General features: G+C 50.7%; 10 protein-coding genes across 10 annotated transcripts; 4 read left to right on the top strand and 6 right to left on the bottom strand.

The window, feature by feature from the left end:
• Nucleotides 1-370: 370 nt before the first annotated feature.
• Nucleotides 371-1,837, top strand: IAR55_002944 (uncharacterized protein; the record flags this gene model as incomplete). Its single annotated transcript, XM_066946055.1, has 4 exons — nt 371-617; nt 676-737; nt 796-1,691; nt 1,744-1,837. 4 exons carry the CDS (start codon nt 371-373, stop codon nt 1,835-1,837), a joined length of 1,299 nt encoding a protein of 432 aa, XP_066803556.1.
• A 459-nt stretch (nt 1,838-2,296) lies between these two features.
• IAR55_002945 (uncharacterized protein) lies at nt 2,297-4,170 on the top strand (the record flags this gene model as incomplete). Its single annotated transcript, XM_066946056.1, has 4 exons — nt 2,297-2,537; nt 2,852-3,376; nt 3,664-3,958; nt 4,023-4,170. 4 exons carry the CDS (start codon nt 2,297-2,299, stop codon nt 4,168-4,170), a joined length of 1,209 nt encoding a protein of 402 aa, XP_066803557.1.
• A 152-nt stretch (nt 4,171-4,322) lies between these two features.
• Nucleotides 4,323-5,144, bottom strand: IAR55_002946 (uncharacterized protein; the record flags this gene model as incomplete). Its single annotated transcript, XM_066946057.1, has 1 exon — nt 4,323-5,144. One exon carries the CDS (start codon nt 5,142-5,144, stop codon nt 4,323-4,325), a length of 822 nt encoding a protein of 273 aa, XP_066803558.1.
• A 597-nt stretch (nt 5,145-5,741) lies between these two features.
• IAR55_002947 (uncharacterized protein) lies at nt 5,742-7,092 on the bottom strand (the record flags this gene model as incomplete). Its single annotated transcript, XM_066946058.1, has 7 exons — nt 5,742-6,056; nt 6,135-6,173; nt 6,236-6,331; nt 6,429-6,541; nt 6,605-6,682; nt 6,872-7,004; nt 7,060-7,092. 7 exons carry the CDS (start codon nt 7,090-7,092, stop codon nt 5,742-5,744), a joined length of 807 nt encoding a protein of 268 aa, XP_066803559.1.
• Nucleotides 7,093-7,564: 472 nt separating this feature from the next.
• Nucleotides 7,565-8,945, bottom strand: IAR55_002948 (uncharacterized protein; the record flags this gene model as incomplete). The annotated part of the gene is made up of 6 exons (XM_066946059.1): nt 7,565-7,682; nt 7,750-7,813; nt 7,879-7,903; nt 7,969-8,379; nt 8,508-8,666; nt 8,784-8,945. The coding sequence occupies 6 exons, from the start codon at nt 8,943-8,945 to the stop codon at nt 7,565-7,567; spliced, it is 939 nt and encodes a 312-aa protein (XP_066803560.1).
• Nucleotides 8,946-9,930: 985 nt separating this feature from the next.
• On the bottom strand, nt 9,931-12,016 carry IAR55_002949 (uncharacterized protein; the record flags this gene model as incomplete). The annotated part of the gene is made up of 6 exons (XM_066946060.1): nt 9,931-9,960; nt 10,012-10,115; nt 10,201-10,420; nt 10,483-11,067; nt 11,140-11,517; nt 11,564-12,016. 6 exons carry the CDS (start codon nt 12,014-12,016, stop codon nt 9,931-9,933), a joined length of 1,770 nt encoding a protein of 589 aa, XP_066803561.1.
• A 182-nt stretch (nt 12,017-12,198) lies between these two features.
• IAR55_002950 (uncharacterized protein) lies at nt 12,199-14,817 on the bottom strand (the record flags this gene model as incomplete). Its single annotated transcript, XM_066946061.1, has 1 exon — nt 12,199-14,817. One exon carries the CDS (start codon nt 14,815-14,817, stop codon nt 12,199-12,201), a length of 2,619 nt encoding a protein of 872 aa, XP_066803562.1.
• Nucleotides 14,818-15,250: 433 nt separating this feature from the next.
• Nucleotides 15,251-17,861, bottom strand: IAR55_002951 (uncharacterized protein; the record flags this gene model as incomplete). Its single annotated transcript, XM_066946062.1, has 5 exons — nt 15,251-16,338; nt 16,388-16,694; nt 16,756-17,109; nt 17,162-17,315; nt 17,368-17,861. 5 exons carry the CDS (start codon nt 17,859-17,861, stop codon nt 15,251-15,253), a joined length of 2,397 nt encoding a protein of 798 aa, XP_066803563.1.
• Nucleotides 17,862-18,204: 343 nt separating this feature from the next.
• On the top strand, nt 18,205-21,194 carry IAR55_002952 (methionine-tRNA ligase; the record flags this gene model as incomplete). Its single annotated transcript, XM_066946063.1, has 15 exons — nt 18,205-18,275; nt 18,354-18,403; nt 18,467-18,503; nt 18,562-18,625; nt 18,678-18,719; nt 18,766-18,836; nt 18,897-18,953; nt 19,013-19,154; nt 19,207-19,564; nt 19,620-19,627; nt 19,691-19,802; nt 19,855-19,941; nt 19,989-20,037; nt 20,088-20,253; nt 20,307-21,194. The coding sequence occupies 15 exons, from the start codon at nt 18,205-18,207 to the stop codon at nt 21,192-21,194; spliced, it is 2,202 nt and encodes a 733-aa protein (XP_066803564.1).
• Nucleotides 21,195-21,742: 548 nt separating this feature from the next.
• IAR55_002953 (uncharacterized protein) lies at nt 21,743-25,467 on the top strand (the record flags this gene model as incomplete). The annotated part of the gene is made up of 10 exons (XM_066946064.1): nt 21,743-21,781; nt 21,902-22,075; nt 22,136-22,157; nt 22,228-22,404; nt 22,464-22,507; nt 22,578-22,656; nt 22,722-24,511; nt 24,567-25,009; nt 25,079-25,394; nt 25,453-25,467. The coding sequence occupies 10 exons, from the start codon at nt 21,743-21,745 to the stop codon at nt 25,465-25,467; spliced, it is 3,099 nt and encodes a 1,032-aa protein (XP_066803565.1).
• Between the last annotated feature and the right edge of the window lie 83 nt (nt 25,468-25,550).

Genomic DNA, 25,550 nt, shown 5'->3' on the forward strand with positions numbered 1-25,550 from the left:
GAAATCTTGCTTGACGCCACCGGTAACTGGATCGAAATCAAAACCGCAGAGAGATCAGTTGGAGAGATAAAAAGACACGTCATGGTGATCCACCTGAAACGAGGAGGCGTGTGGCGGATGATAACGGGTCTGGAGGGGAAATGTGCGCAATCGGGGGTGACTGGTATAAAAGCCCCCTTCCTCGTTGCATTCTGTCTTCTCTTTTCTTCATCTCTTCCTCATCCCTTCCTCGTCCTCGAGACTCGTATCTTGCAACCTCTTATATACATAACGTGCATCCAAACAGTGAAAACAAAAGGAAAAAAATACCCTCACTTGTCACCCCTACTCGTTTGTACTAACCTTCCGAATCTTCACGCAAGAGACCACAATGCCTTCTCCATACTCACGAAAAGATGCCAAGACATACCCCACTCTCATGCCACGTCTCCCTTCCACTTACCTAAACAGCCTTCCTCCCGTTCCATCGATCACTGACCCAAAGCTCGCAACAATGGTATTCACTCATACCAGCGCGATCATGAAACCAAAGAGCTACAACACCTCCATGGTGCTCCTCGACGGGGAAGCGGGAATGGACTACGAGAAACTTGAGCATGTCGGTGATGCAATTCTCGGTCGGTGCTTACTTACAATGGACCGAAAATCACATCGCTAACATTGTCAACGCTGAAGAGTCTGTCGCGGTCACCATGGCACACGAGCTATACCCAAACGTTCGTCAAGGTGGTGCTTCGGTAAGTATTTCGATTACAAGTATAGGGGTAGTTTGCTGACCTATACCGGCCATCTTAGGCTATCCGAGATCGATTGGTCTGTAATGCCACCCTGGCCCAGATCTCCGCCGCTTATGGTCTTCACAAAAGACTGCGAATCCAAGAGTCGATGCGACACGTCATCCGCGGCAACGAAAAGGTCCGAGCGTCGCTGTTCGAAGCTTACATTGCGGGAGTGTATTACTCTCTGCTGGGCCCTGAAGTCTTTCGCACTCAAGGCTCGCAGAAGACTCTCGAGGAGGCAGGGTCCGCCACTTCTGACTCATCTTCGTACACACACAAGGCAGCCGTCCCAAGCGATAGCGACGAGAGCGGACCACAACAAGAGATTCAGGATACTGACAGAAAGGAAGAAAATGGGGCTAACAACGAGCTTGAGACTGACGAGTCTCAAAAGCAAACGTCCCAGGACTCTATCCCTTCTGAATCACCCACAAACCAAGCTCCAATCATTGAAACACCCTCAGACACCAAGCACCAATCCTCTTCCTCTGAAGATGTCACCCTAGCAAAACCAGAGCCAAGCGGGACTGACTCTTCCGGGAAGTCTGATTCCTCCTCCACTTCCGACGACTCCAACACAACCAAGCCTAGTAGGACCAGAGGCGAGGCTTTCGATTGCTTATTCTCCTGGCTTTCGCAAGTCTTCGAACCGATCACCCATTTTATCGTAGAGGGCTTGAAGGCTGAAGAGCTCCGCCTCGAATCTCAAGCTCGTTATGCCCAGCTTGACATCCCCATCGAATGGGTCGAAGAAGACCGAAAGGCTGTCGGAGGCAAAGCTACACTCCATCAGAGCTTCGATATTGCTCCAGTGGGATTACCGTCGTACACTTACGAAGAAGTGGTAGTGGGCTCGATCCGAGGAGCCTGGAAGGTAAATTGCACAGCGAAAGACCTCAGCGGGAGAACATGGTACGTCACGCAAGGCGACATGTCAGACTATGGGCTAATGATGTACGTTCAGGCAAGCAGACGCGACGAGGATGACAAAGCAAGCGGCGGGCAACGTCGCAGCCTGGAAAATTTGTCGTCAGATGGGACTTATAGATGATGAGTAGTGCGCGGAGACCCAGACTATGGAGGGTTTGGGCTGTAAGGCGAGATGAGAAGGTTTATCGTCATCTTGCAGTAGTGGTACCTGATCATGAATTTCCAGTATCGAAGGAAGATTCGTGTACCATAGCGTCCGGTGTTCCAGAGCGGCTGGTGTCATGCTGAAAGACTAGGTCGATGTAAAATAGTCCAAGCGTCCGATTCTTTTCGCTGAGCACTCCTTGAACATTCACGCCATCCAACTGCTTCCCTCTCCTCCTCGATCCCGCACGAATGTTGCTTCCCTTTCAATCTATCTATCTTGTTTGTTTTGAGTTTTTCGCCTTCGTGACGCTTCTTGGTATCTAGAACCTACACTGTCCGAAAAGAGTCTTCATTACTTGACCTGAGTGACCACCACCGTTATCATCCCCAGTCATATCCACCGCACATCCTCCCCTTCTCTCATTTTATCATCTCTAACAATGAACGATCTGACTTGTCCAACCCAGTCCTCTTTCTCGACCCCTCTCTCCTCTCATCTTCCTCCCCTGCCCCGCATCCGAGACTCCGAGTTATACCGGGTTGTCACGACACCTGTCATCTTCAAGAGATCAGAGGGGAGGGCTGTAAGTCCTTTGGTTGCCGACGACGAGAATGATATCGAGGACTCCACAAGTGGTTTTGAACCCGATACGTTGGAATATCAAGGTGAAAATCTGTTGCGTGAGTGTCGCTAGGTGTGAGTTGCGAGTCGCAACAAGTCTGCCAGATTTGATTCTTTGCAAGAGGGATCGCGGACAGAGCGATCTCTCCCTCGACCCGGGATCAGCAATCCCTCAAGTGATACAGCTGACCTGGAGAGGAAACTGTATATCTAGGCTGTATCAGTAGCGCAATTGCCTTGGGTGTCTTTCCTGGCATCAGGCGAAAAGATCGATGGTGAGTTTCGATCACCTAACTCTGATCGCTTTCCCCTATTATCCCCAAGTTATCAGAACACCACTGTTGCTCGAGATGAATGATGAAGCTGATTTCAGCTGTCTGTTCTTCTTCTTTCTCCTGTGTCTTACCTACCGAGCGAAAGCCTATCACGGAACGAATGGACAGTTCCGAATGCTTGTCCCAGCTCTGGGAAATGTACGACCTCCCTTCGCTGATCGAAAAAGGTCAGATATCTCAACGAAGCGACGGACTTTCCGACCAGATCCTTTCCGACCAGATCCATGCCCATGTCAGCGTGGGGAAAGGATATATCGCAGGAGTATACTGCGATCGTCTACGACATGGACCCGCCCCACCAGTTCTCCGAGACTTTCTCATCGAAGGACATAGCGAAAGGTCTGTGGATCCACAGCCGGCACTCGAGAAAGAAATGCTTGGAGTAGAGAGTGGGCTCAACGATGATACCCCATCAACGCTCGAACACATCGATGACGTTGACGAGACCCACAATTTCGACCTTTCACCTCCTATCTCCCTTCAAGCAGCTCTGGAACCATCTCTCGATCACCCATCGTCTCCGACCGATCAGATACCTCTGAAGACGACAGAAAGGAAAGAGGGTTTCATATCGCCGATTTGGAACAGATAATCAAATTGATTATGGTGATTTGAGCGAAAAAACACCTGATGGATCCTCCGTCATCCAACGAGCTTGAAACCACCACAACTCGTTCTGGCTCTTTGCAAGTACCATCTTGTCTTAACCCGTTCCCAGACGCTTCCACGCCCAATAAAACCCCCATCGTTGCCTTGTCGTAGCTCTGATACTACGAGTGATCTTCCATCTGGATCGCGTGCAATCGCCTACCATAGGAACAGCGTTTGACCATCTCGCATCACGACTCAGTCCTCTATTTACTCCTTCCGCGAGATGATTCCACGCCAAAATTCGAATCGAACACTCTCAAAGCGAGTCAGCTCAACCCATCGAAGATCCGAGACTGGACACAGAGATACCAATGTCGACAACACACACCCGAAGGGGCTGGAGATCGTCAGACCCGATGTATGGTCCAGGCTCTGACACAACATTCATCGATCAAGGGGTCAGATCAGAGACCGGCATATCATAAAAGTCAGGACAAGAAGGGCAGGGTGTGGAAAATGGTTCGCACAGCTATCGATACAGAGCAGCGGCAATGGTTAGTATTGCGTACTGTAGGCAAAGAACGGGTCTGAGACGCTTACTCCACTCCGGATTGATAGGCGAGGAGAGGGAGCCGGACGTACGCAGCAAGAAGCGAAGAATGTTGCGGCGGGGATGATATATCGTCGGTTGGTGCTAAGCGGTTCCGACCCAAAACTCGGAGGCAGTAGTGGAGGGAAGAAGACAGAACGGAAGGCGAGGGAGTGAGGAGCGAGGATGGTGCGTTAAACAAGTGGTTTTGGTCTAGTCCGTAATCCTTGCCCTAAAGCAGCCAGATACCTCCTTTCATGTGATAAAAGTTGGCGACGCACCACCAATCATCGTTGTAGCGTAAAAAGGTCGTCACAAAGACTTGAGCGTCATTGTCTTCTCCCATCCCCGCTGTGGTCCATCGCCACAATCGCCTTCCTCCATCTATCTTCTCTCCCCGTCCTCCCTAAGCCTTCTTCTACGTCAATCATCGCCCGTAGAGCGTCCAATCTCATCTTTCTCACTTCATTCCTCATCTTCTCGCTCGTACCATCATCTTCCACCTCCACCTGCTTATGTTTTGCTCCATCTTTGTCGATCTCATCTCCTTGCACAGCCCCTTCCGCACCCGACACAGAAGAAGAATTGTGGATCGACTGGGTCGTTGACGCTCCTCTCGAGGGGTGATCGCGATGACGTCTCGTCCGATCCAATCTCTTGAGAATCCCCTTACATCCTTTCTCGACCGTTGTCAATTCCGCTTCTGCGCTGAGGTAATTCGGGATTTTCAAGCGTAGATACGATCGACCGAGATCTAGTCGAATCCTCAATATTTCGATTTCGGACCGAGTATCTCGATATCGTCCTTGAAATGCTGCACCATTTCCGAACCGAACATTATCTGAGCAAATTCCGCCCTTGTAATCAGAACGAGCCTCGGCGTGGATGGAATGATCATCCTGGGATCTAGAGGTTGATGACGCACGACTAGCCCCAGCGGACGATGAACTTTCTGCAGTTTCGTGAATCAACGTCGAAGACCTTGACAGACTGGACGGGGGAGAGGGGGACGTCATCGAGTTGGTGAGTAAGTGGATCTTGGCTGATAACAACTGGATTCGCAATTCGGTGTTATCAGGATGGACCGAGGAGAGAAGGGAGTTGATAGCGGGTAGAGTGAGGAGGGGCGAGTTCATGATGGAAGGTGACATGGTAGCGTGCTTTCCGAACAGTCTGGCCAGGTGAGGATGAGCAGGAGGATGATTGTACGTTCTGTAGGGGGATCGAGGGCTGACGAGAGAGGGGTCCAGTACGACAAGCGTTGAAGAAATGTTACAGATCAGATAGAAAAGCGATATTGGTGAACTGTGAGGAATCGAACATCGTCCACAGAAATATTGCGCATTCAGGGCAAGTGGTCAATCCAGATACGCGACTGATCTTGAGACTGGCCAAGTACTATTACTGCTCCCGCTTCTGGCTGCCTGAAGAAGGATCCCCTGTCTTCCTGGTCTCGACCACCTAACCGGATCCCATGCATGATGTCTAGCGACAATGAGAAGAAAAAGTCATAAATGCTGTGAACTAGGTACAAAGCAATTGGGTATCACCGAAGCACGACAAGAGAAGCAGGTATCGCATTATGCAGTTCTCGGATAATCAGTCATCGGGCGATTGCTCTCGATGCATATGCCGATGTCCCCGCCTCCACCGCCCTCATCTACCTTTATTCTGGCCTAGAAACAATCCCGATCTCGCCTCAACAATGCCAGAAGGATGACTCTCTCGCCGCCCCACGCTGTCACCCCTCAGAGCCTCTTGACACCTCGCTTCGCCTTACTCGCAGCCCCCGTCTTTACCCCTCCCACAGCGGGACCTTTCGTCACAGGAACAGACTTTACAGTCTTGAAGGTATCGTCCGCTACAGTCCCTGATTGCTCAATGACGGGACTCTGCTCCTGTGAGACACTCATACCGAGCGGAGCAGGTTTGGAAGTGTTTGTAGAGGCGGTAGTGGACGAAGAGGAGTTGGGCGGACGAGAGGACGAGGGTTGAGGGAGTTGAGCTTGTTTCGACGTGGACGAGGAGGACGAGGTGGTCGAGCGGAACTCGGCAGGAGGGAGCTGCAGGGGATATCAGTGAACGCACGATTGATGTGGCAGTGGCCGAAGCAGAGAGTTCAGCTCGTTCGGCTGACTCACTTTGGGCGTTGCGTGTATATTCGTCATTAATTTAGCATACTATGACATCTGTAAGCGTCTCTCCCTCCCTTTCCGCTGTCGTTTGACAGTCACTCGCTCACCTTGCAGTATCCATCATAATCTGCCAACAATTGCTTCCCTGCCTCTTCGTCCAACGCGCTCTCGGGATTAGGGTGGATCAACAGACATTTGATCGTCTACAAAACGCCATTCCCATGGTCAGGGCGATGGACATGTGTTGGCGGAGTGGAAGCAGAACAGGTTCAATGACGACGAAAGAGAAGAAGCACATACCACCAGTACATGTCCCACGCCGTACTCTTTCTTCCAACCCTTTTTGAGCGTATCGACGCAGATCTCGCCGGATTTCGAGAAATTAGGATGGAAGATCTTGGTGATCATTGTGCCTGTACATGATGAGAGATCAGCTGCTCTGTAGCCATTGACGGTCGCATCTCAGCTGCACTCACATTTGGGAGGAAGGTTAGGATATTCCATGCCGAACGAAAATCGAATACGGAAATATCCTCCTTCGTACGGTGTACCAGCTGCGAGTCCAGTGAGGTGGTCAGCATGTCTCGTTCTGCCGTTGTGATGAGTGGATGTGTTGTCGAGTCGAGTTTGGCCAATGGAGCGAATGCGTCACAGGACTACGTCCTGAACTCATATGGTCGCCCAGCGTTTTCATTGTTTACATTGCTAAAAAGCCGCGACTACCAATCTGAGGGATGACTCACATGGCCCCTGAACCCAGCCCTCCATATTGGTAAGATCATCTTCGTCCACCACTACTCTTACACCCTCGGGCGGATCCGATCGAAGCGTCACGATCTCACGAGAGAGCAGTCGAAGAGCTTGGGGAGTGAGGGACTGGATCGAGGTCCAAAACAAAAACAGCGTGCGCTCAGCTGAGTGACTCTCTCACCGACGGAGTGGTAGTGACGCATTGACCTACCATTGTTTCGTGATCCGTCAAGATGGCAAGACTGAATGTAAGTGAAGACTACACTTGTGACTTGTGATGAGAGATGAAAGAAAGGAAGATCGGAATGTTTAGGTGAAATTGAGCAGCCACGTCCAACTGAGCTTTGGGTGGAGGTTCGGATGCAAGGACGCGGACCAAACAATGGAAAATCATAACTCATGCCAGTTTGGGGAGATCCGTACACCGGTTGGGTTGAAACGGGACAACAATGACAATGCAGCATCAAAGTGCTGTCTGGTTCGCAGCAGATACTGCAACCCACTCCTTGCACACAAGCACCTCGTCCATTGATAGTGGTCCCTTGCGTATTTCTTTCACGCGGAGGAAGCGGCCTATCGCTTCACCGCTTCACCCCGTCACAGACTGCCACAATGCAAACTGACCAAATGCACGCGATAATGTCCATGAACCGAGATCTGTGCCAACAGTAATACAAACAGGGCAATCACCCAGCTACACAAGCGTTGTCCTTCAATTTGTACCCGCTCTGACATCTGAAAGCTCGACACGATCCGGCCATACAAGCGACTGCACCAGGTGCGACGCCAGCAAGAGTCGTGCAGCTGCGACGGATCGTTTCCGCTTAGCCAGAGATAGTGCGCGGATGGGAATAGATGGTTGTGCACTCACTCGACAGCTGATGACGAAGAGGACGAAGAACCAAAGTCGCCGTTGATACATCCTCCGCAGGATCCTAGACAACGCAAATTAGTCGTCAGGATGCTTCTCGAATTGCGAACGAGAATTTCAATCACTCACCAAGCTCAAGTTTGGAATCGATACACTAAAACAACCGAAGGTCAGCGACCATGAGCTCGTCGAAATGCTTCGACTACGCCCCAAACTCACTTGGAAGGCAGAGGCGTCTCCCGCAACCTTACAAGCCTGCAATGGACTAGGACACCCTGGTTCCCCTCTTTTCTCTCTACCACCTCCCCTCTTCTTTCCCTGCTGCATAGTGAATCCTTTACCTCCGTCCAACTCTTCTAGGGGTTCATGAATCCGTGCAAAAGTGAAGACGGAGCTTGTGGCGCATGTCCCCGGAGTGCCAAACTGCATATCATTGGAACATCGACATGTGAACTCGCCCGAGGTGCTGGTGAGCGAGGGGGTGTATTGGGCCATGATGTGGTGCGAACAGAGGGAGAAACAGGATGAGGGGGAGAGAACGTCGGTCTGGATGGTGTCGGAGAAATCGTACGCTTCTGTCCAGGTCGAGTAACATTGTTGGAAAGCGAAAGGAGAGGATGTCATGAGGACCTGTAGATGGGGAAATGGGAGTTGGTGTTCATCTTGACGGTTGACGGAGGTGATCATGGCGGGACGATGACACGTTTATGTAGCAGAGAGAACCAGATGGTAGAAATCGAAGAGCAACAGACACTCACCTCGACCTGTCCTTGACCATCTTGACAACTCCCATGTGCGTTGGCACCGACCACGAAATCCTTTGAGCTCGCAGCAAACTCGCTGGAACAATGACATTTCTCACTGTCCACATCCCAATATGCGTAAGAGTAGGACGAGCTCTTACTCTGACATGCCGTCTGAGTGACCACGAATGATCAGTCACTTTCAGTGGTCCCAAATCTTCTGCGTTTGGACGGGTTCGGATTGAACGAGGTGGGGTGGATCTCCGTTTGGATCGGATCGACTGGACTCACTGCACAGACGAGATCGCTCCCTGGTCGTTTGAGAAATACCGACTTTTTCGGCAGGGAAAATTGCACCAAACACCCTAAATAAGCTGGGCTGGCGACGTCGCTCGACTGAGCGAGGGATGCCAGGACCGGCAAGGCAGAAGCGGCAAGGAGGAAATTGAGCATTGTCTGAGGTAGCTTATGAGTGTGAGGAGGAGAGGTGAATGAGGGGCGAATGTGATCAAGGGGTTGCTGAAGGAATGATTATGGTCAGAACGAGGGTGTAAGTCGTTGCGAAGCGATGTACAGTGCTCGTAATGCAATGTGAAATGAAAGATGACGAACAACAGTACGAGTAAAGTACCAGGACAGTGTAGCATATCAACTGTATTCAGCTGTCAACACGAGACACATACGTCTACGACACCATGGCCCAGCTCGTAACTCGTGCTGTACCATGTTGATGATGCTTTGGCGCAAACGGGAACATTTTGCGTACAGCAGACAGACAGGCACAATCGGATCGACAGTTGAGTCAGATCATTTCACCTTCCCCAGAAAATGGAGGGAATTGAAAAGACGGGGAGTGCTTCGTGAGACAGGTACAAAGGTCATCACTCACCCCGTTGAGAGATGATCCTGAGTTCTGGACTACTGTCCAGGCCGGGAAAGGGATCTATCGCCATGTATCGGGGCAGACACGGGGGGGAAAGAAGTGTACGAGTGCGCGAGGTAAACAAACGTCGATGATGATGTGAATAGGATAGGTAAACCCTTAGATTCGAAAATCACACGCGACCAAACAAAACAACTTTTGCCGTTTCAATGGACAGGACATGCAAACTTACCATAATTTTGTTGTTTATTTGTGCGTGCATGCGTACGCTGAATAGCAGCTTGTACGTCCGCCGGCATATGGATCGTTGTTTGAAACGTTGCATAAACAACGGACAGTGGCGTCGGGTGGCTTTGGTCTATGCATGCTGTGAGCTCGTAGGCTCATTGTGCCGAGACGGGTGACTGTCAAGCCCATCAACCACAGCTGAACCTGATCGCAAGATGTAGCATGCAATTCCCACATGCTCCTCGCGTGTGGCTCGGACAACCCTATATTCATACAATGTCGATCTCATGCTGTACAGCTCGTACGACCCCCCGGCGACGTATCCGTTCAGAGTTCATCCGCCTCATTCAGATGTGCCTGTGAATCATGAGCGTACTGTCTTGAACGACTGAAAATCGCAAGGCTCACCTTGAATATGTTCCTACGATGCCGAACATTGATCCCTTTACACGAAGTCAGGTTGATTCGTGACAGTAGAGGACATCTATCAAGGATGATTTTCATGTCGTCATCTATGAGTGTGCTCACACATGTCAGTTGCCGCCTTCTACATTGACATGTCGTCTTTCAACAATGGTGGCAGGAGAGTCCATTCACCTGTCACTGTTGTCCCTGACAAGTCCAGAGTACGCAGATTTGGGAAGCTCGTCAAAGCTCTTGCGATCATTGCCGACATGCCCAGATTCGCAGAGGGCAAGTCGAGCTGTTCCAATGGACTTGGCTCGGTCATCGTCGTCGACCATGTGTCCTGGTCATCATTCGGTATTGGAAGGAATGAGAACGTGCTGATAGGTTGAGGCACGGCGAGGAGGAGGCGCTATAGCAACGACAGGTCAATCCCAGAGATTCGACACGCTTGTACGCTTCTAGAAAGCCTACCTTGAGTGTTCTACGCCAAGGTCCCGTAAGACCCGGCACATAGATCAGGTCAGAACACCGCGCCATCGCCAGATCGCAAAGGATATCCTTTGACCCCCGCGCATCCGCCTGTAACCTGAAGTCTTCCAACTTCCCACACATTTTCAACTTCATTCCCAGGATTTCAAAATCCAAACCATTAGGTGATTTCCCCCCTGACGGCAGTATGTTACCCAGATGGATTGATCGTAATGAGTCGCTTTGCGTCTCAACGATACGTATGATTGTTTTGATGGGTACCGGGGGTCCATCTGGACCTATTGATAATTTGACAAGTGTGTGAGGTGTGAGGTCGATTATCGTGTCCTCTGGTATGAGTAAACCTGGCAGATAGAGATATGTGAGTCGAGGAAAGATGTCGCCAAAATGGGACCATTGGATGATACAGGATTCAGATGTTGGTCGAGGTTTAGGATACCCTATAGTTTGGCCCATTAGACGCGATCGAGCACGAAAGTCGTTGGTGGGGATATTGAGTAATTTGCCAGGCAAACAGAGATGAGTGAGCGAGGGATATGGAGAGGAGTCGAAGGTCTCATTGATGTTCTAGGTGAAAGTCAGTCCCTTACTGTTCGAAGCCCTCCTCTTTAGACAGTGTCAATGATACTGCTAACTCACCTCGAATGTCACCGTATCCACCTTCAACCCTTCCAACTGTTTCCCAAACTTCCTCAACAACATCCCAACCTCTTTCTCACCAATCTTCGTGCTTTTCAAATTGATCCGTCTTAGATTTGAGCATCGTTCCAAAATCGTCTTGACCGTCCTCGGTCCTGCCAGAGTACATCCTTTCAAATTGATCACTTCGAGATTTGGCAGATGATAGATCAAGCCCGCGATGCCAATATCTGTAGCGGAACAGACATGGGTAAGTATGAGCTGCGTGTATTGCAAACGGTCTCGTTCGGGCGGGATGAGATTCTTCAGATAGTCCGCTGCCGAAATAGCGGGGAGTAGCTCGCCGGCCAGTATCAGTCGGGGTGGGATAGAGAAGAGCTAGGAATCGAGTGGGTCAGTGTTGGTCGACCTTGCAGACACCCACCTCATGGATCATCGAGATTGTGAGATATCCTCCCCATAATCTGAAGATCTTATCTCTGACCCCTACTTTGAGATGATTCGGGACATACATCCAATCTTCCTTGAACCTCCTCCCCGGTCCGACCACGATTTCGCCATCGGATATCATGTCCCCATCTTCCCACAACACCTTGAACCCTCTACCTACAGCATCCGTCGCACATCTCACTAACGCATGTATACCTCGCGGTCGTGGTGGTCGAGTAGATATGGATGAAGTGGAGAGTGAGGACTCTGTGACGAGTGTATTCCAGTTTTCGGAAGATGCAGAGGTCCAGATGGATCTTGTTGTTCGGAATGATCGTTCTTTGCGAGAACGAGAAGACTTTGCCTTTTTTGACGATGGTGGAGGAGAAGTGTCAGTATAGTCGGAATCGGATGAGGACACTGATATCTTTCGCCTTTTACCTGGCATTGCAGACTTTGTCGAGAAGAGACGCAACAATAACAAAGTTGACTTGAGTGGATATGGAAAAGTGGAGGGACATGACGATTTCATGTTGATGACGATTGCAAGTGGCAAAAATAGGGATGGCGGACATCGCCACCACCTGGACTGAGTTTACGCCTGGAGACTTCTGTTGTATGGAATGCCGACTAAGCCGTCAAATCCTCTTTCCTCTCAAGCAGCTTCCTTCTATGCGCTGCAACATCCCCCTCTGTGGGCACAACCTTCCGCCTACCTCCTTGTCCCCTGCCATCGTCCTCATATCCATCGCCTAACCATTCTTCCAACCACCGTCTCATTATCTCTTCATCTCTGACCAATGCCGTTTCGCCGTTCTCGCCCCAGCCTCTGATCCATCTCCTGGGTCCTTCCGCTTCGCATATGTATGTCAGAGCCATCTGTAATGTGGTCCAGGTGGGATTTATAGATAGGGATCTCATCCACGCCAAGACGACTGGTATATCATCGTGGCGTTTGAAATACCCAAGAAGGGAGATATAACTTTGAAATGTGTTTGATGTTGGGATGATGTGTGTGTATCGAGCCGTCACAGAGGGCAGGATGGCTGTACTGGCTGTTGTCGTCGATTCCATGGCCTCCTTATGGTCCACTTTCCGATGCACATGACCACCGCCCGCGCCGCCGAAAAAGGATGAGATGCTGTCGAAAGCCCCGTGTTGTACCACATCTAAAGGCGATTTTACATTCCTCAAATGCGGCCAATTACCCAGAACGATCTGACGAACGATCCTCCTTGCTCTTTGCCATGGCTTCTCATTCGGAAACTCATCCCACCACGCGTACCTCGGTGGGTCGAGCAGGACCGCGGTCGACCCTTTTGCGAAACCCATTGAATCGTACGCATCGTACTTCCCCCCGAAATCATCGTCCAACTCTTCTTTTTCAGAAGGCTTACGCCTTAACCGGAACTCATCCGCCATCTGTCGAAGTCGGATGCGGAACAGATCGTCTGGTTTCCCATCTTCTCTGTTGATCGTGCAGTATCTGGCGATATCAATAAGCAAAGTGAGCGATATGTCATCTAGATGTACACCGTATCGAGGTAGTGCAGAGATCCATAAGCGGAATGCTATACTGGGTCGTCCCTCAAGTCGACACACATTGAGCAGAATGTTGATGTTTTGCGTGTCGAGCTGTATCGAGTTGGCGGTGGTCGACCCATTTGGCTCTGACATCCAAGGTCGATGAGCCCAGGTGTCGACCAGCGCAACCGCCGCGTCAAGATTGGTAACGGCATGACAGACTTCGGTGGCTACACCCAATGTCACACAGTCAACGAACATCCCCTTGAGACTCGGTGATGCGTCTCGTTCTTTCTGAACCAGATCACGCCATATTTCCCAAGCTTCCAAAGCCGCGCCTCGTTGCAGAAGTCCATGCATGACAGGAGTGAGAGTATGGCCAACGAGAGCAGAGCCCGGCATACTTGATGCCATTTCGATCAAAGCTTCAGACTTGACGTGACGGTCGCGAGAGGATCGAGAAAGAAGTATTGACCATGCGTATCGTCTAAGTTTGTCTGTCTGTAACGAGTGATGATGAGGTCTTTCAGGATTCGACGGGAGAAGAAATTGCTCAAATGTGGCGAGTAGCTCTGACCATGTCCGACCATTTCGAGTGAGAACCAGCGATCCAATCGTGTCGACAAGGGTCTTCAATTGCGCTCTACCGGCTTTGGTCAACGGGGTTTCCTGAGTGCTCAAGGTCGCCCCATCTTCCCTCTCCGAAAATTTGAGATCTCCTGTGTTCTTGTCGTCGAGCAAACGTCCTATAGCCGCCGTCTTCTTTGCGTGAAACCGGTGGGCACTTTCGAAATCCTTTTCTTCCAAAGCTGACAGCATGAACTGATGCCACTCGGATGGACGAAGCTGAATCTTGTGCTGAGAAGTGTGTGGGAGGAGTAATCTTCGCAGTTCAGGTGACATGTATCGTTGTACGAGCAAGCGGGACATGAAGCGGTTCGGTAACCGAGGCTGCGCCTCTGGGTCTGACGAAGACGGTAGCCGACTGAGAATGTCGAGGAAGTGTTTGACGATCTTGGTCACTTCGTGTCTCACTGGAGAAGGTAGGGGGTCGATATGCTGTCGATCTTGTCTCCTCGCCGTGGTTTTACCAAAGTATCGCAAGCTGGACACAAACTCATCATACCACTTTCCAATTTCCTCGACATCTCTAACCTCTCCAGTCTCCATCTCCGAGTCTGTCGTCCTGAGGAAAAGGTCGACTATGGTCGGTAGTAAAGCTAGCATCTTATGCTGCCCGATATGTCTAACGAGAAGTTTAAAGGTCGAGCGACTATCTTCCATACTGCGTGTTGCCACATCGTGGATGATGGAGGGCATGAGACGGATGATGGAAGATGGGTCGGAAGGCCGTCGGAGTATGGCTACAAGATATTGGGCAGACACGAGGTCGGTGTCAGATTTCAGGGCGGTTAGGATGGTGCGAATGTCGGAAGCTGGATCGTCCAGGAGTACTTGAAGGGTGGAGGAAGGGGCTAAGATGGGCGTGGAATGACTACGACCAGGCAAGGTAATGACTGATCGACGGATTGATGCTGAAGGGCAGAAGAAAGTGAGGTTGGGACCTTGCTTCAAACCACATGGTGAAATCGAGCGTGAGGTGGAGCGGATAGGTGTGGGTGGACCAATAGTCCATCCAAGCCCGGCAGACCTGACATCACTCGTGAGCAGATTCCATCGGTGGCAGAAGGGACATACACACCCGGGCAGCTTGATTCGCTTCATCTCCTCGATCTCGTCCTCATGCTCAATCCACGATGTGGCGATGACCGTGCCCGTGATGAGAATGAAGCCAGACGGTGAAAGGAGAAAAGTTGAGACAACAGATGAAGCAAAGAGACAGGAAATCCAGTGGCAATTGGCGGAGTTCGCCGCAATGGGCCATTCATAGCTGCTGTTCTTGAATGGTGCTCATTTGATGAGGATGCATACTGCTTGGTCAGATCTTTCGTACTGTGTTTCGGCCTGATAAGTTCACCATCCTTGTTTGCACACCCAATCGGCAACACTCTGAGTTAAAAGTATGAACTGAAAGGCGATTCCAAGAGTGACTCTGAACAGCTGGGGTGCAAGTGACGTGACGTGACATGACGATCTTACCGTTATGCCAGGCTTTGTTTGATCGATACTGCTTGTACTTTATATGCATATGATGGTATTACATTCCCTTGCGCATGATGTTCTTTCTGAATCTCCTTCTCTCACCCGCCACAACTTCCACTCCGCTCACATCCAAGAACGGCACATCTTCCCATTTTTTCCCAGCCATCCCTTCTTCGGACACACCTCCAGTTGTCCAATCTAACATACCGGGAGTCGGTAACTCTATAGCCCCGTTCTTCACTAGTGCTCTACATCTTGCTAAGTCCGAAGGTGAAAGCGGAGTGAGAAGATGTATCTTCTCATGGGTGATAGCTCGGACTATTGCAAGACCTAGAAAGTTCACGGCGTCGAGAGCTGGGAGTGGTCTAGCCTGGGCGTACAACTTGCCTTCGGCGTCGTCAGGCGTATCCAAAAACTCCATGAGAGCTACGACAGATCCGTTCAATGCTATTGGAAGGTCGTTTTCAACCACACCATCACTCCCTTCACCAATGAGATATACGCGCTCAATTCCCTTTCCTAGGCCGTACTCGACTTCCCAGGGCGGTGAAGCCGCAAGGGGAACAGAAAAATCCCAACTGACTGTCGATACGGGTTTCGTCGCCGTCACAAAGTGGCCTGCTTGAATGCTCAATGGTAAGATAACCCTTGCAAGTGACGAGTGGAAGTATGTTATCGTTGACAGCACACGAAGGTCGGCTGCTGTATATCTCGCTTGGAGCGGGGACACAGGAGCCGGATCCAAGGTAAAAGTTTTGGACGCGGTGGTGGAGATAGGAGGAAGTGTATGACTTGTCTCCCATTTGGGCGATTGAGTCCACCCAGGACCTTGATGTCGGTTGTCCTCCTCGTGAGTCGGTGAAGTAAAAGCATAGATGTGTGACGCTTCAGCGATAGCTTCGATCTCTCTCAGGAGATCTTCGCCGAGTCCCTTGACCCAACCCTGCGTATTCACCACGAGCGGAACGAGACTTCCGATCTTGTCGCTGTTTGTATCTTCAGCATCGTTATGCTGCATGTTGTATCGGTAGTGTTCAACGAGATGACGGATAGCGGCGATGTATTCGTCAGGACATGTCAATGGAGTATAGGTTCCCAAATAGTGACCTCGGAAAGGAACGGCAGGATGGGAGAAGGGTGGACCTATTGTAAATCATCAGCATTGGCCGGGCGGTTGACACAGATAACTCACCAAGAACAGGTTGATCCAAGATCCACAACCCAACTACGCCCCCACAACCAAACTCGCCTTGGCCCAAGTCGCAATCCAACCAAGCCACTCTCTGGTACCGGTTCAGAAGATTATTGAGCAAAGCTCGGGCGAACGTGGACTTGCCACTGCGTTTTGGGCCCTTCACAAGGGCCACCAAGGGAGTGTCGACGTCTTCTAGTACCCCGCTAGCAGCGTGATAGGTGTTCGACGTAAGAGGTTCTAGAGCTTTTGACCATGATGCTGAGGTCATATGAGGATATACGGGTGTTGGGAAAGAGTCAATGATCTGTCGCATTACTCGCAGGTTAGTGCAACCGCGGTTGTCGTGCTACAAACGCAGTACTCACTGGATGGACGCCTTTGAGACCCCATGGCCCTTCCTCTTGCATCCAGATACGAGCGAACTCTGGTAGCACTCCATACCTCATGCCATCGAGGCCACTGCGCAGTTCTCGCAGAAGAACTAGGACTGAGTTTCCCTGGTGAGCCGAATTCTGGAACTTTGACGGGATTCTTAAATTGCGCAAATGTTGCGAAGCTGTTGGCGAGAATGCTGGGGTGACCACGGGAAGAGGGTGCGAGACAGGGGCAAAGACCTGGTGTGAGTCCTTATTGTGGTTCGTTGGCGTCAACGTCGTCGAAAACAATTGGATGCCACCAAATATAGGAGTAATAATGAATGCCCCAGCCATCATGAGGCTCTATGACCGAATCCAGTGAGCGGTGTGTACATGAGTTGAAAGATTCACTCACTTCATCTTTGACCAGACAAAGCAGCACTCCCGGACCGGGATGATCGTCCAAACCAGCAGCATGCAGCTCATTCTCGGTATATTTGAGGATGTTTTCGCCATTAACGGGAATGAATGTCGAAGTGTTCTCGTTAGTAATCGCCTGGGCTGATGTCCTATCGCTAATGGTCAATTCATTCCCTGTCCGCTGAAACTGTAAGGACATACCGGCCTCTCAGTCTTGAGGGTCCAGGGGTAGGATCTACCGCCGGAGTGGCAGGTAGAGACCATTGTGCTCTTCCGTCATCCACCTCATTCTCAGCTTCGTCATATATATCCTCGACAGGTGCATCCGCGTCACTGTCTCCTACAGACGAATCCTCTCCGTCCTCTTGATCACTCTCAGCCACTGGCGCACTGGGTGAGAACCTTCGTTGTCTGTTTGTTGTTGCAGCCGGCACGGCTCGAGGCGGCTCTTTGGCGAAGTACCGAGCTCTGGACGATGGTTTGGCGGTCGTTCTTCGTCTTTTGAGAGATGGTGGGGCTGATGCTGAGCTGAGAGAATCTGATTCATCCGCACTTGCAATGATATCATCTTCTTCTAGAGTCGGCGACGGGGAAGCTGCTCCGGCAGAAACGGGAGTATCCGTATGAGCTGGAGTATTGGATGGTTGAGTCAGCTGTGACGCAGCTGCTGCTCTTCTGGCAGCGAGTGCGGACATGATTCGTGTCGAGCTGCCCGAGACGCAGGTGTGAAGGATAGGGGTAAGTGGTGCAACACACAGATGGCAACAAGCAAAATTCATAAAAACAGAATGGAATTATGGGGCACCATGATCGGGATCAGATCAAGTGGGCAGCGGCGGTCGTGACGTGGAATTTTTGAAACGAGAACTGTCTCTCATATTACGTGCTTTGACTCGTTCGTTCGCAGACCAAGTTACATTCAACTTTGGATAAGTTGAAGCACTCAGCAAGTTTGTCTTCGTCCCGTACTACCATCGACAACAAGGACAATTACGAGCCACAAATACAAAGACTGACATATAAACCACACTATCCAGCATGAGCAACCAGAACCTTCGGGAGGCCGAAGGGCTCTTGATGGAGATCCATGACCCCTCGCAGGGCCCAGTGTGAGTGGTAGTCCTGTGGGACCGTTTTGTCGAAATCTCAATACACTGTGATGCAGACGGGAGCTGACCTGCTCACAGTCTCCCGAGAGACGGCCAGAGAAACGTTCTAATTACGTCTGCTTTGCCTTGTGAGTCTGCCTTATCACCTCGAAGGTGACACACGTACCTCTGCTGACTACAGTGGTCCATAGACGTGAACAACGTTCCCCACCTAGGTAATATCATCGGGTAAGCTAAGTATTCACCGGTGTAACATCGAAAATAGCTGACCGTCACTGCTTTGTAGATCTACTCTTTCAGCCGACGTCTTCGCAAGATATTCTAGGACCTTGAACATCCCAACGCTCTACGTAAGTGGACTTATTTGCTTCATTTGAGGCAGAAAGCTGATATACTACGTAGATCTGCGGGACAGATGAGTATGGTACAGCTACCGAGACCAAGGTGAGTGTGACCATCCTATATGTCAGCTTTGCTGATCGGTCCACAGGCACTGGAGGAAGGTGTCACACCTATGGAGCTCTGCACGAAGTTTCACAAACTGCATACCGAGATCTACGAGTATGTGATTGGCCTGCATTGTGTATGGAAAACGTCTAGGCTGACTGAGTACCTCGATAGGTGGTTCGAAATCGGTTTTGACAAGTGGGGAAGAACCTCGACAGAAGAGCACACTAAGTGAGCTAGACTTAAACTTTGAGCGGTTTCAGGTAGTTGACGGGAGTGTCGACTCTCAGAATTACTCAAGACGTGTACAAGAAACTGCACGACAACGGACTTTTCAGACTGGAGACCGCCGACCAGACTTATTGCGAGGACGACAAGCTCTTCCTCGCTGACAGATTCGTCGAGGGAACATGTCCTCAATGTGGTTACGACGTGAGTGTCGTCGTCCGTGTCTGAGTCTTGGTGGAGCTGACTTCTGGCAAAGGATGCGCGGGGTGATCAATGCGACAAATGCTCCTTGACCTTTTCATCTCCCACTTCTCTCATCAACCCTCGATGCAAGCGGAACAAATCTCACACCGTCTCTGTCCGCCCTTCAACTCACGCCTGCGTGCGATTAGACTTACTTCAGCCTCGACTCGAGGAGTGGATGCAAAAAGCTAGAGTGAAGGGAAGATGGGGCACCAACGCCGTCATCACCGAGAAAGGAGAGATTGTGGAACCGAGGATGTTGGGCGAAGGTCTGAGACCGAGTGCGGTCACTAGAGATCTCAAGTGGGGTGTCGAGGTCCCTAAAGTTGGTGACGAGGAGGAGAATAAGGCAATGGAGGGCAAGGTCATCTGTGAGTTGAAGATCTAGTCCAAAGCGGAAGAGATGCTGACGACCAGTCGTCGCAGATGTCTGGGTATGTGTGGATCAGACCATGCTGTGGCGATAATGGCTCGATGGCTGATATGGTACCTCGCAGTTCGACGCCCCCATAGGTTATCCTTCGATCACTGCGACGTACACGAATCAATGGGAGAGATGGTGGAAAAACCCTGACAACGTCGAATTATACCAGTTTATGGGCAAAGATAGTGAGTGTTCGGTCATGAGGCTTGCTCCCGCTCATGCTGACGTTCGTGGCAGATGTCTACTTCCACACTGTACTATTCCCTGCCATGTTGATCGGTACTGGCGAACACTGGACTATGCTGCATAACATCTCGAGTACTCGTACGTGAAGTGATAAAACTGGATGACAGCGCTCATAATCATCACAGAATACCTGAATTACGAGGACACCAAATTCAGCAAAAGCAGAAATGTCGGGTAGGTCCTGACGTGGGGTATCATGTGGTACATTCTAACGCCTTCCTTAGTGTTTTCGGAAACAACGCGCAGCAGACCGGCCAACCGCCTTCTGTCTGGAGGTATTACTTGCTCTCTCAACGTCCCGAGAACAGTGACTCGTCGTTCCTGTGGTCCAAATTCATCGCTGCCAACAATAACGAGCTTTTGGCCAACTTGGGTAACTTTGTCAACCGAGTGAGCTGTTAACATCACGGTGCCGTCGACTAGTACTGACTATAGGTGTGTAGGTCGTCAAATTTGTGAACGCCAAATACGAGTCAAAGGTTTCTGGTCCCACAGGCTTCGCCGGTGGCGAGGTAACAGTTGAGGCATCTCCTTCCACACCTGCCGCTCAACTCGATGCCGACTTCGTTAACGACATCAACACTCGGCTGGCTGAGTACAGAGAGCAGATGGATGACACCAAGCTTCGAAGTGGTCTTGCTACTGCTATGGCCTTGTCTGCTCGTGGTAACCAGTACTTGCAAGACAATTCGCTCGATAACGCCCTCTTCGCCAACCAGCCCGAACGATGCGGTCAGGTCCTTCTCAACGCTATCAACCTTATTTACCTCTTGAGTGTCGTTTTCCATCCATTCATGCCTACCACCAGCGAGGGCATCCTCCGACAACTCAATGCTCCGGCTCGAAGCTTACCAACCAAATTTTCTATCGACATTCTTCCTGGTCATTCCCTTGGCAAGGCCGAGTACTTGTTTAAGAAGATCGAGAATGTGAACGGCGAGCAGGAGAAGAAGTGGCAGAAGCAGTTTGGCGGGGATTCCGTTGTCGCGGACCAGGTCACGCCTGCTGGACCTAACGGACACCCAGAGGGCGGAGCTGTTCCTAAGTCCGCGGATGTCTTGGCAGCGGAGAACAAAAAGGTCCAACACGAGGCCCGAAAGCTGCAGATCGCAAAAGACAAGAAAGCAGCCGCAGCCGCAGCTGAGAAGAACAAATCACCAGAGGAGAGGGAGCTCGAGACCAAGGTCGAGGCACAGGGCAAGCTTGTTGCCGCGATCAAGAAAGGAACAGCTGAGGGTGATGCAGACAAGGAGCTGGCTGTGGCCAAATCTTTGAAAGGGGAGCTGGCGGATCTGAGAAAGAAGCTCAAGGAGACTTCCATATCTCTATAGGAAATCCCTTGTTATACAGATAGATAGTGCGCGTGGCTTCATTTCAGACTGAGATGTACATAATAGACAATATTCTACGTCATGCAATTCATATTGGTGCATCTACAAATCTCCCAAAGTATGTGTCTCTACTACGATATCACTCCTTTGTAGGATAAGCTTCCCAACATAGTGTGGAATCCTTTGTCAAAGCTTCTCCTGTGATCAAATCGAGACGAAAGGACTCGTGTTTGCGGGCGGTCAGTGCGTTCGTAAGAGCCATAGGGCTGTCTACCCTCTGTAGCAACCCTCTCCTCATGGTGTTTCCCAAGTGATCATACGAATTGACTTCTTCTATCCAGCTCAGCTCGTTGAGGTCTGTGAAATCCGACATTCTTGAAACGCCTCCACCACCACGAGTTCGTGCTGTACGCGTCAAAACCGGAACATCACCACATCATTTCCTATCTTTCTCCCGTCGTTCCATCTAGACTCGTCCGTTCTTCCAGCTGGGGTCTTCTGTGCTCGACTCCGCCTCTGGTCCGAAAGGCGTCAATCGGTCAGCCACAATGGCGCCTATCAAGACCGTGAGAAATATCTTCGCGGAGGTAAGTCAGATCCACCGCCTCAAGCACACCTCCCTGTCCTCTGTTCCATCTCGTGTTGGCCTACACGGGCGTCGACATAACGATAGATGGTGATGCTGATTATGTTTCGCGAAATTCTAGCTGAGGAAAGTATGTCAACATCCATACCTCTCAGCTCCAGAGCTTGAGAGTTTCGAGCTCTCAGAAGAAGAACAACATAGACAGTTAATAAACACCAGTGGGAAATTGATGTTCCTCAAGCTGTTGTTACCCAAGTTGAAGGAAAGGGGTCACAGAGTATTACTCTTTAGTCAAGTAAGCTAGCCCTTGCTCTCTGGAGATCATGTGCATAGCTGAACAGCCCTGCTTATATAGTTCAAAATCGCTTTGGATAGAGGTGAGCTATTCCCTTATACTTCATTCAATCTCAGTTCAGGTTCAAACATAACTGACCCTCGATCATTTAGTCGAGGATTTCCTGTATGGCGAAGGTGTCAACTTCCTTCGACTGGACGGTGACGTTCAACAAGCTCAACGACAGAAATCAATGGATCTTTTCAACGCTCCGAATTCGGAATACGACGTCTTCTTACTCACCACCCGGGCAGGCGGAGTCGGGATCAATCTCGCTACCGCGGATACAGGTGAGTGGGCATGAGGACTGCCAAAAGGGGAAGGGCTGACGTGAGCGTGTTTGACCCAGTCATCATATACGATCCGGATTGGAACCCTCATCAGGATCTTCAGGTATGCTCTGTCTTTGAGCGGCGCAGCTCGTATATGATACGGGCTTTCCATGCTGACCAGACCTGAACAGGCTATATCGCGAAGCCATCGATACGGGCAGAAAAAGAGGGTACTGGTGTTCAAGCTGATGACGAAGGGTACTATTGAAGGTCAGTGATACTCCTTCACCTTCGTCAATTTGGTTTTGAGCTGAGCAACATCACACTCAACGCAGAGCGCATCATGAACAGAGGGAAGAAAAAAATAGTTCTCGATCATTTGGTGGTGCAACAGATGGGCAAAGAGAACGAGGAAGGCGATGTCGACGACCTCCTGTTAAGAGGTGCCGAAGCGGTTTACGGAGATCAAGGCGGTGTCAACGCTCTTGATATCACGTATACCTCCAAGAACGTTGATGAGTTGATCGACAAAGTCGAAGCGGACGCAGAAGCCGAAGCGAAAGCGCTCGAGGAGAGGGAGCAGGCGATGGAAAGAGGAGCATTTGAAGCTGGACCATCTAGACCGACAATGCAATTCGGATTCGCAAAGATATGGGAAGCGGATCAGAATCAGCTCCGAGATGCTGCTCCGGATGACGAAGAAGAAGTGGAGAACGTTGAAACCAACTGGCAGCAGATCTTCGACAACATGCAGAAAGAAAGACAGGCACGTCTGACCAGGGAAGTGGATGACAGAAGGACCAGACGAATGCGGTCAATACAAGGGCAGTATGCAGTGGATTCGATGGACGATTCACCGGCGAGTAAGAAGAAGAGGAAGATGATAAAGGGCAAATTCAAGGCCACCGATGGAGATTCGTCCTCGGACGCCGACTTTGCTATCAATCCTGAAGACAGCAGCGATGACGACGATGTGGCATCCATCAGTTCATTCCCGGAAGGCTTAAGTGGACTGGCGACCGATGACAACGGCAATGTTTTGCCTAGGAATATTGTGACGAAACATAAGTTGACTCAGAAGATCAAAAGGTCGCTGAAGAACACACAAGCCAAAACCAGTGAGCAATCGACCGGAACCATATCAACGGTACCTGGTCCCAGTAAACATCCTTTAACAGGGCTTGCGCCCTCCAAATCTCGCAAGAGATCGAATGAGACGGAAGAACAACGAGCCGCTAGGAAAGCCGCCAAGAAACAAGGAGGAACCGCTGTGCCCGCTGTCGCCGCTCTTCTGGAAGCTCTGCACGGAAGCCCAGCAAATAATGGCGTAGTACACTCGCTACACATACCTCCGCCTCTGGACAGGCAACTCATCGATGCGCAGAACATCATCAGCTGGATGTTCCAAATCCTCAGCGAGTTCAATGACTCCAGCCACCTAAAGACTTGGGCAAAGATCGGTCTTCTGGAGCTGTCCAACGACGAAAGATTGGACAACTATGTCCAACTGGCTCGACTCATCGACGATCGATTGGCAGCACATGGACAAGAGCAATATTTCTCACGCTTGCAGCAGAAAAACAAGGTTTTGGAACTCATCCGATCACGGGCTTCAGTGATTCCAGACAAACCGATCATGCCCCCCTTGCCAGACAACGTCGGTATAACGAGACCATCCGACAACGGAACTGACAATATTACAAACGGCAGCTCTTCGGGCCATGGATATCCGCCGGGCCCATCCCTCATGTCAGCGCAGGGTCATACAGCCTTGGTAGCCCACGGTAGTCCTTCCGCTGATGTACCCACCCCTCATCTGTCATCCTCGGTCTCTTCTGCTGTCACGGCGCCACGACAACCTGTCACCACCCAGCTTCTGGCGAAGACTGATCTTGGGATGATGCCCACTCAGCTTGCCAACACCCACAGCCTTTCACAAAACAGTCATAAATCAAACTCAACTTCTAGGAATTTTTTCAACAGTCTCATGGACAATATCGACGATGCGTGTGAATTCTGTCATGCGAATCATGCTCTGCCTGATTGCGATCGCTTGATGTCAATGGAGGACATTGAGCAGTGCGAGCGAGCTATCCAGCAGAACAATGAGCCAGAGCGGCAAAGGGTGGGTGCTCATACCTAAGCGATGATCACGACTGACCGTGGTCATCACGTGGTAGAGAGACGCTCTCAAAGCTCTTGATCGCCAAAGATGGTGGAATGTCCAAGCGGGGCGGACTGCTTCAAGCAGACAACAACTTATTGCTGGCCCTCCGACTGACGGTCGGCACACACCGCAAAAGACCACGCCATTGCAAAGCAAGTCCGTGAACAGCAGTCAGTTGCATACTCCCTTGGCGGTCAACGGTAATGGAAACAGTCATCATCACGGCTTGGCCTCGGGCTCGCAAGGCGCCGCAATCGTGATCGAAGACGACGAGGATCTAGCGCCTCCCAAGGGTGTTGAATCTCACTTGAACGGACATGGTTCTAGTCCAGTAGCATCCGCAAACAATAGCAGAAAGACGAAATCATTGTTGGGTTGTGCGATATGTGAGAGCCCCGCCTCACACAGTGCGGTGCAGTGTCCGGTGGTGAAAGCAGGACCACCAAGTATGGCTAGGTGAGTGGCATGGGTTCGCAATACCTAGTGGATGTCACTGACGAAACCCGTTCGTGCTCCCACTTAAAGAGCTCTTGCTCGACTCGGCTCTGATCATCCTCTATACCCTGTCGTGTACGCCTTGTGGGAAAAACAAAGTCGTACAAATCTTCACCCTTCGACCACACAAGCTCAAGCTCAACCGCAACTGTCAGATAAAATTTGCCCTTTCTGCGAGATCCAATGCGGACGAGACATCAAATCGTGTGTCGAAGCACATGGAGGGAGGAAGCTGCTCAAGGCTAAAATACGACAATTGCAACTGGATATCGAGAAGGCGTCCCAGGTTGAGAGAGTGATCACGTTGCATGACATGAGCGCTGAGCTGTACCAGGTGTATCAGACCGTGAGTCTTTCAATAGTTCCGAGACAGATCATGGCTGATGTCTGATGCTGGATCCCAGTGGCCGAAAGTGTGATCATCGTCAAAATACAGCGAAAACGTCCAGTGAGGAGATATTAAGAGTTTTGACCATTTGATGAAATGGGAGTCAGTAGTGGA

The sequence above is a fragment of the Kwoniella newhampshirensis genome, chromosome 5 (assembly GCF_039105145.1).
Source record: "Kwoniella newhampshirensis strain CBS 13917 chromosome 5, whole genome shotgun sequence".
Classification (NCBI taxonomy): Eukaryota; Fungi; Basidiomycota; class Tremellomycetes; order Tremellales; family Cryptococcaceae; genus Kwoniella; species Kwoniella newhampshirensis.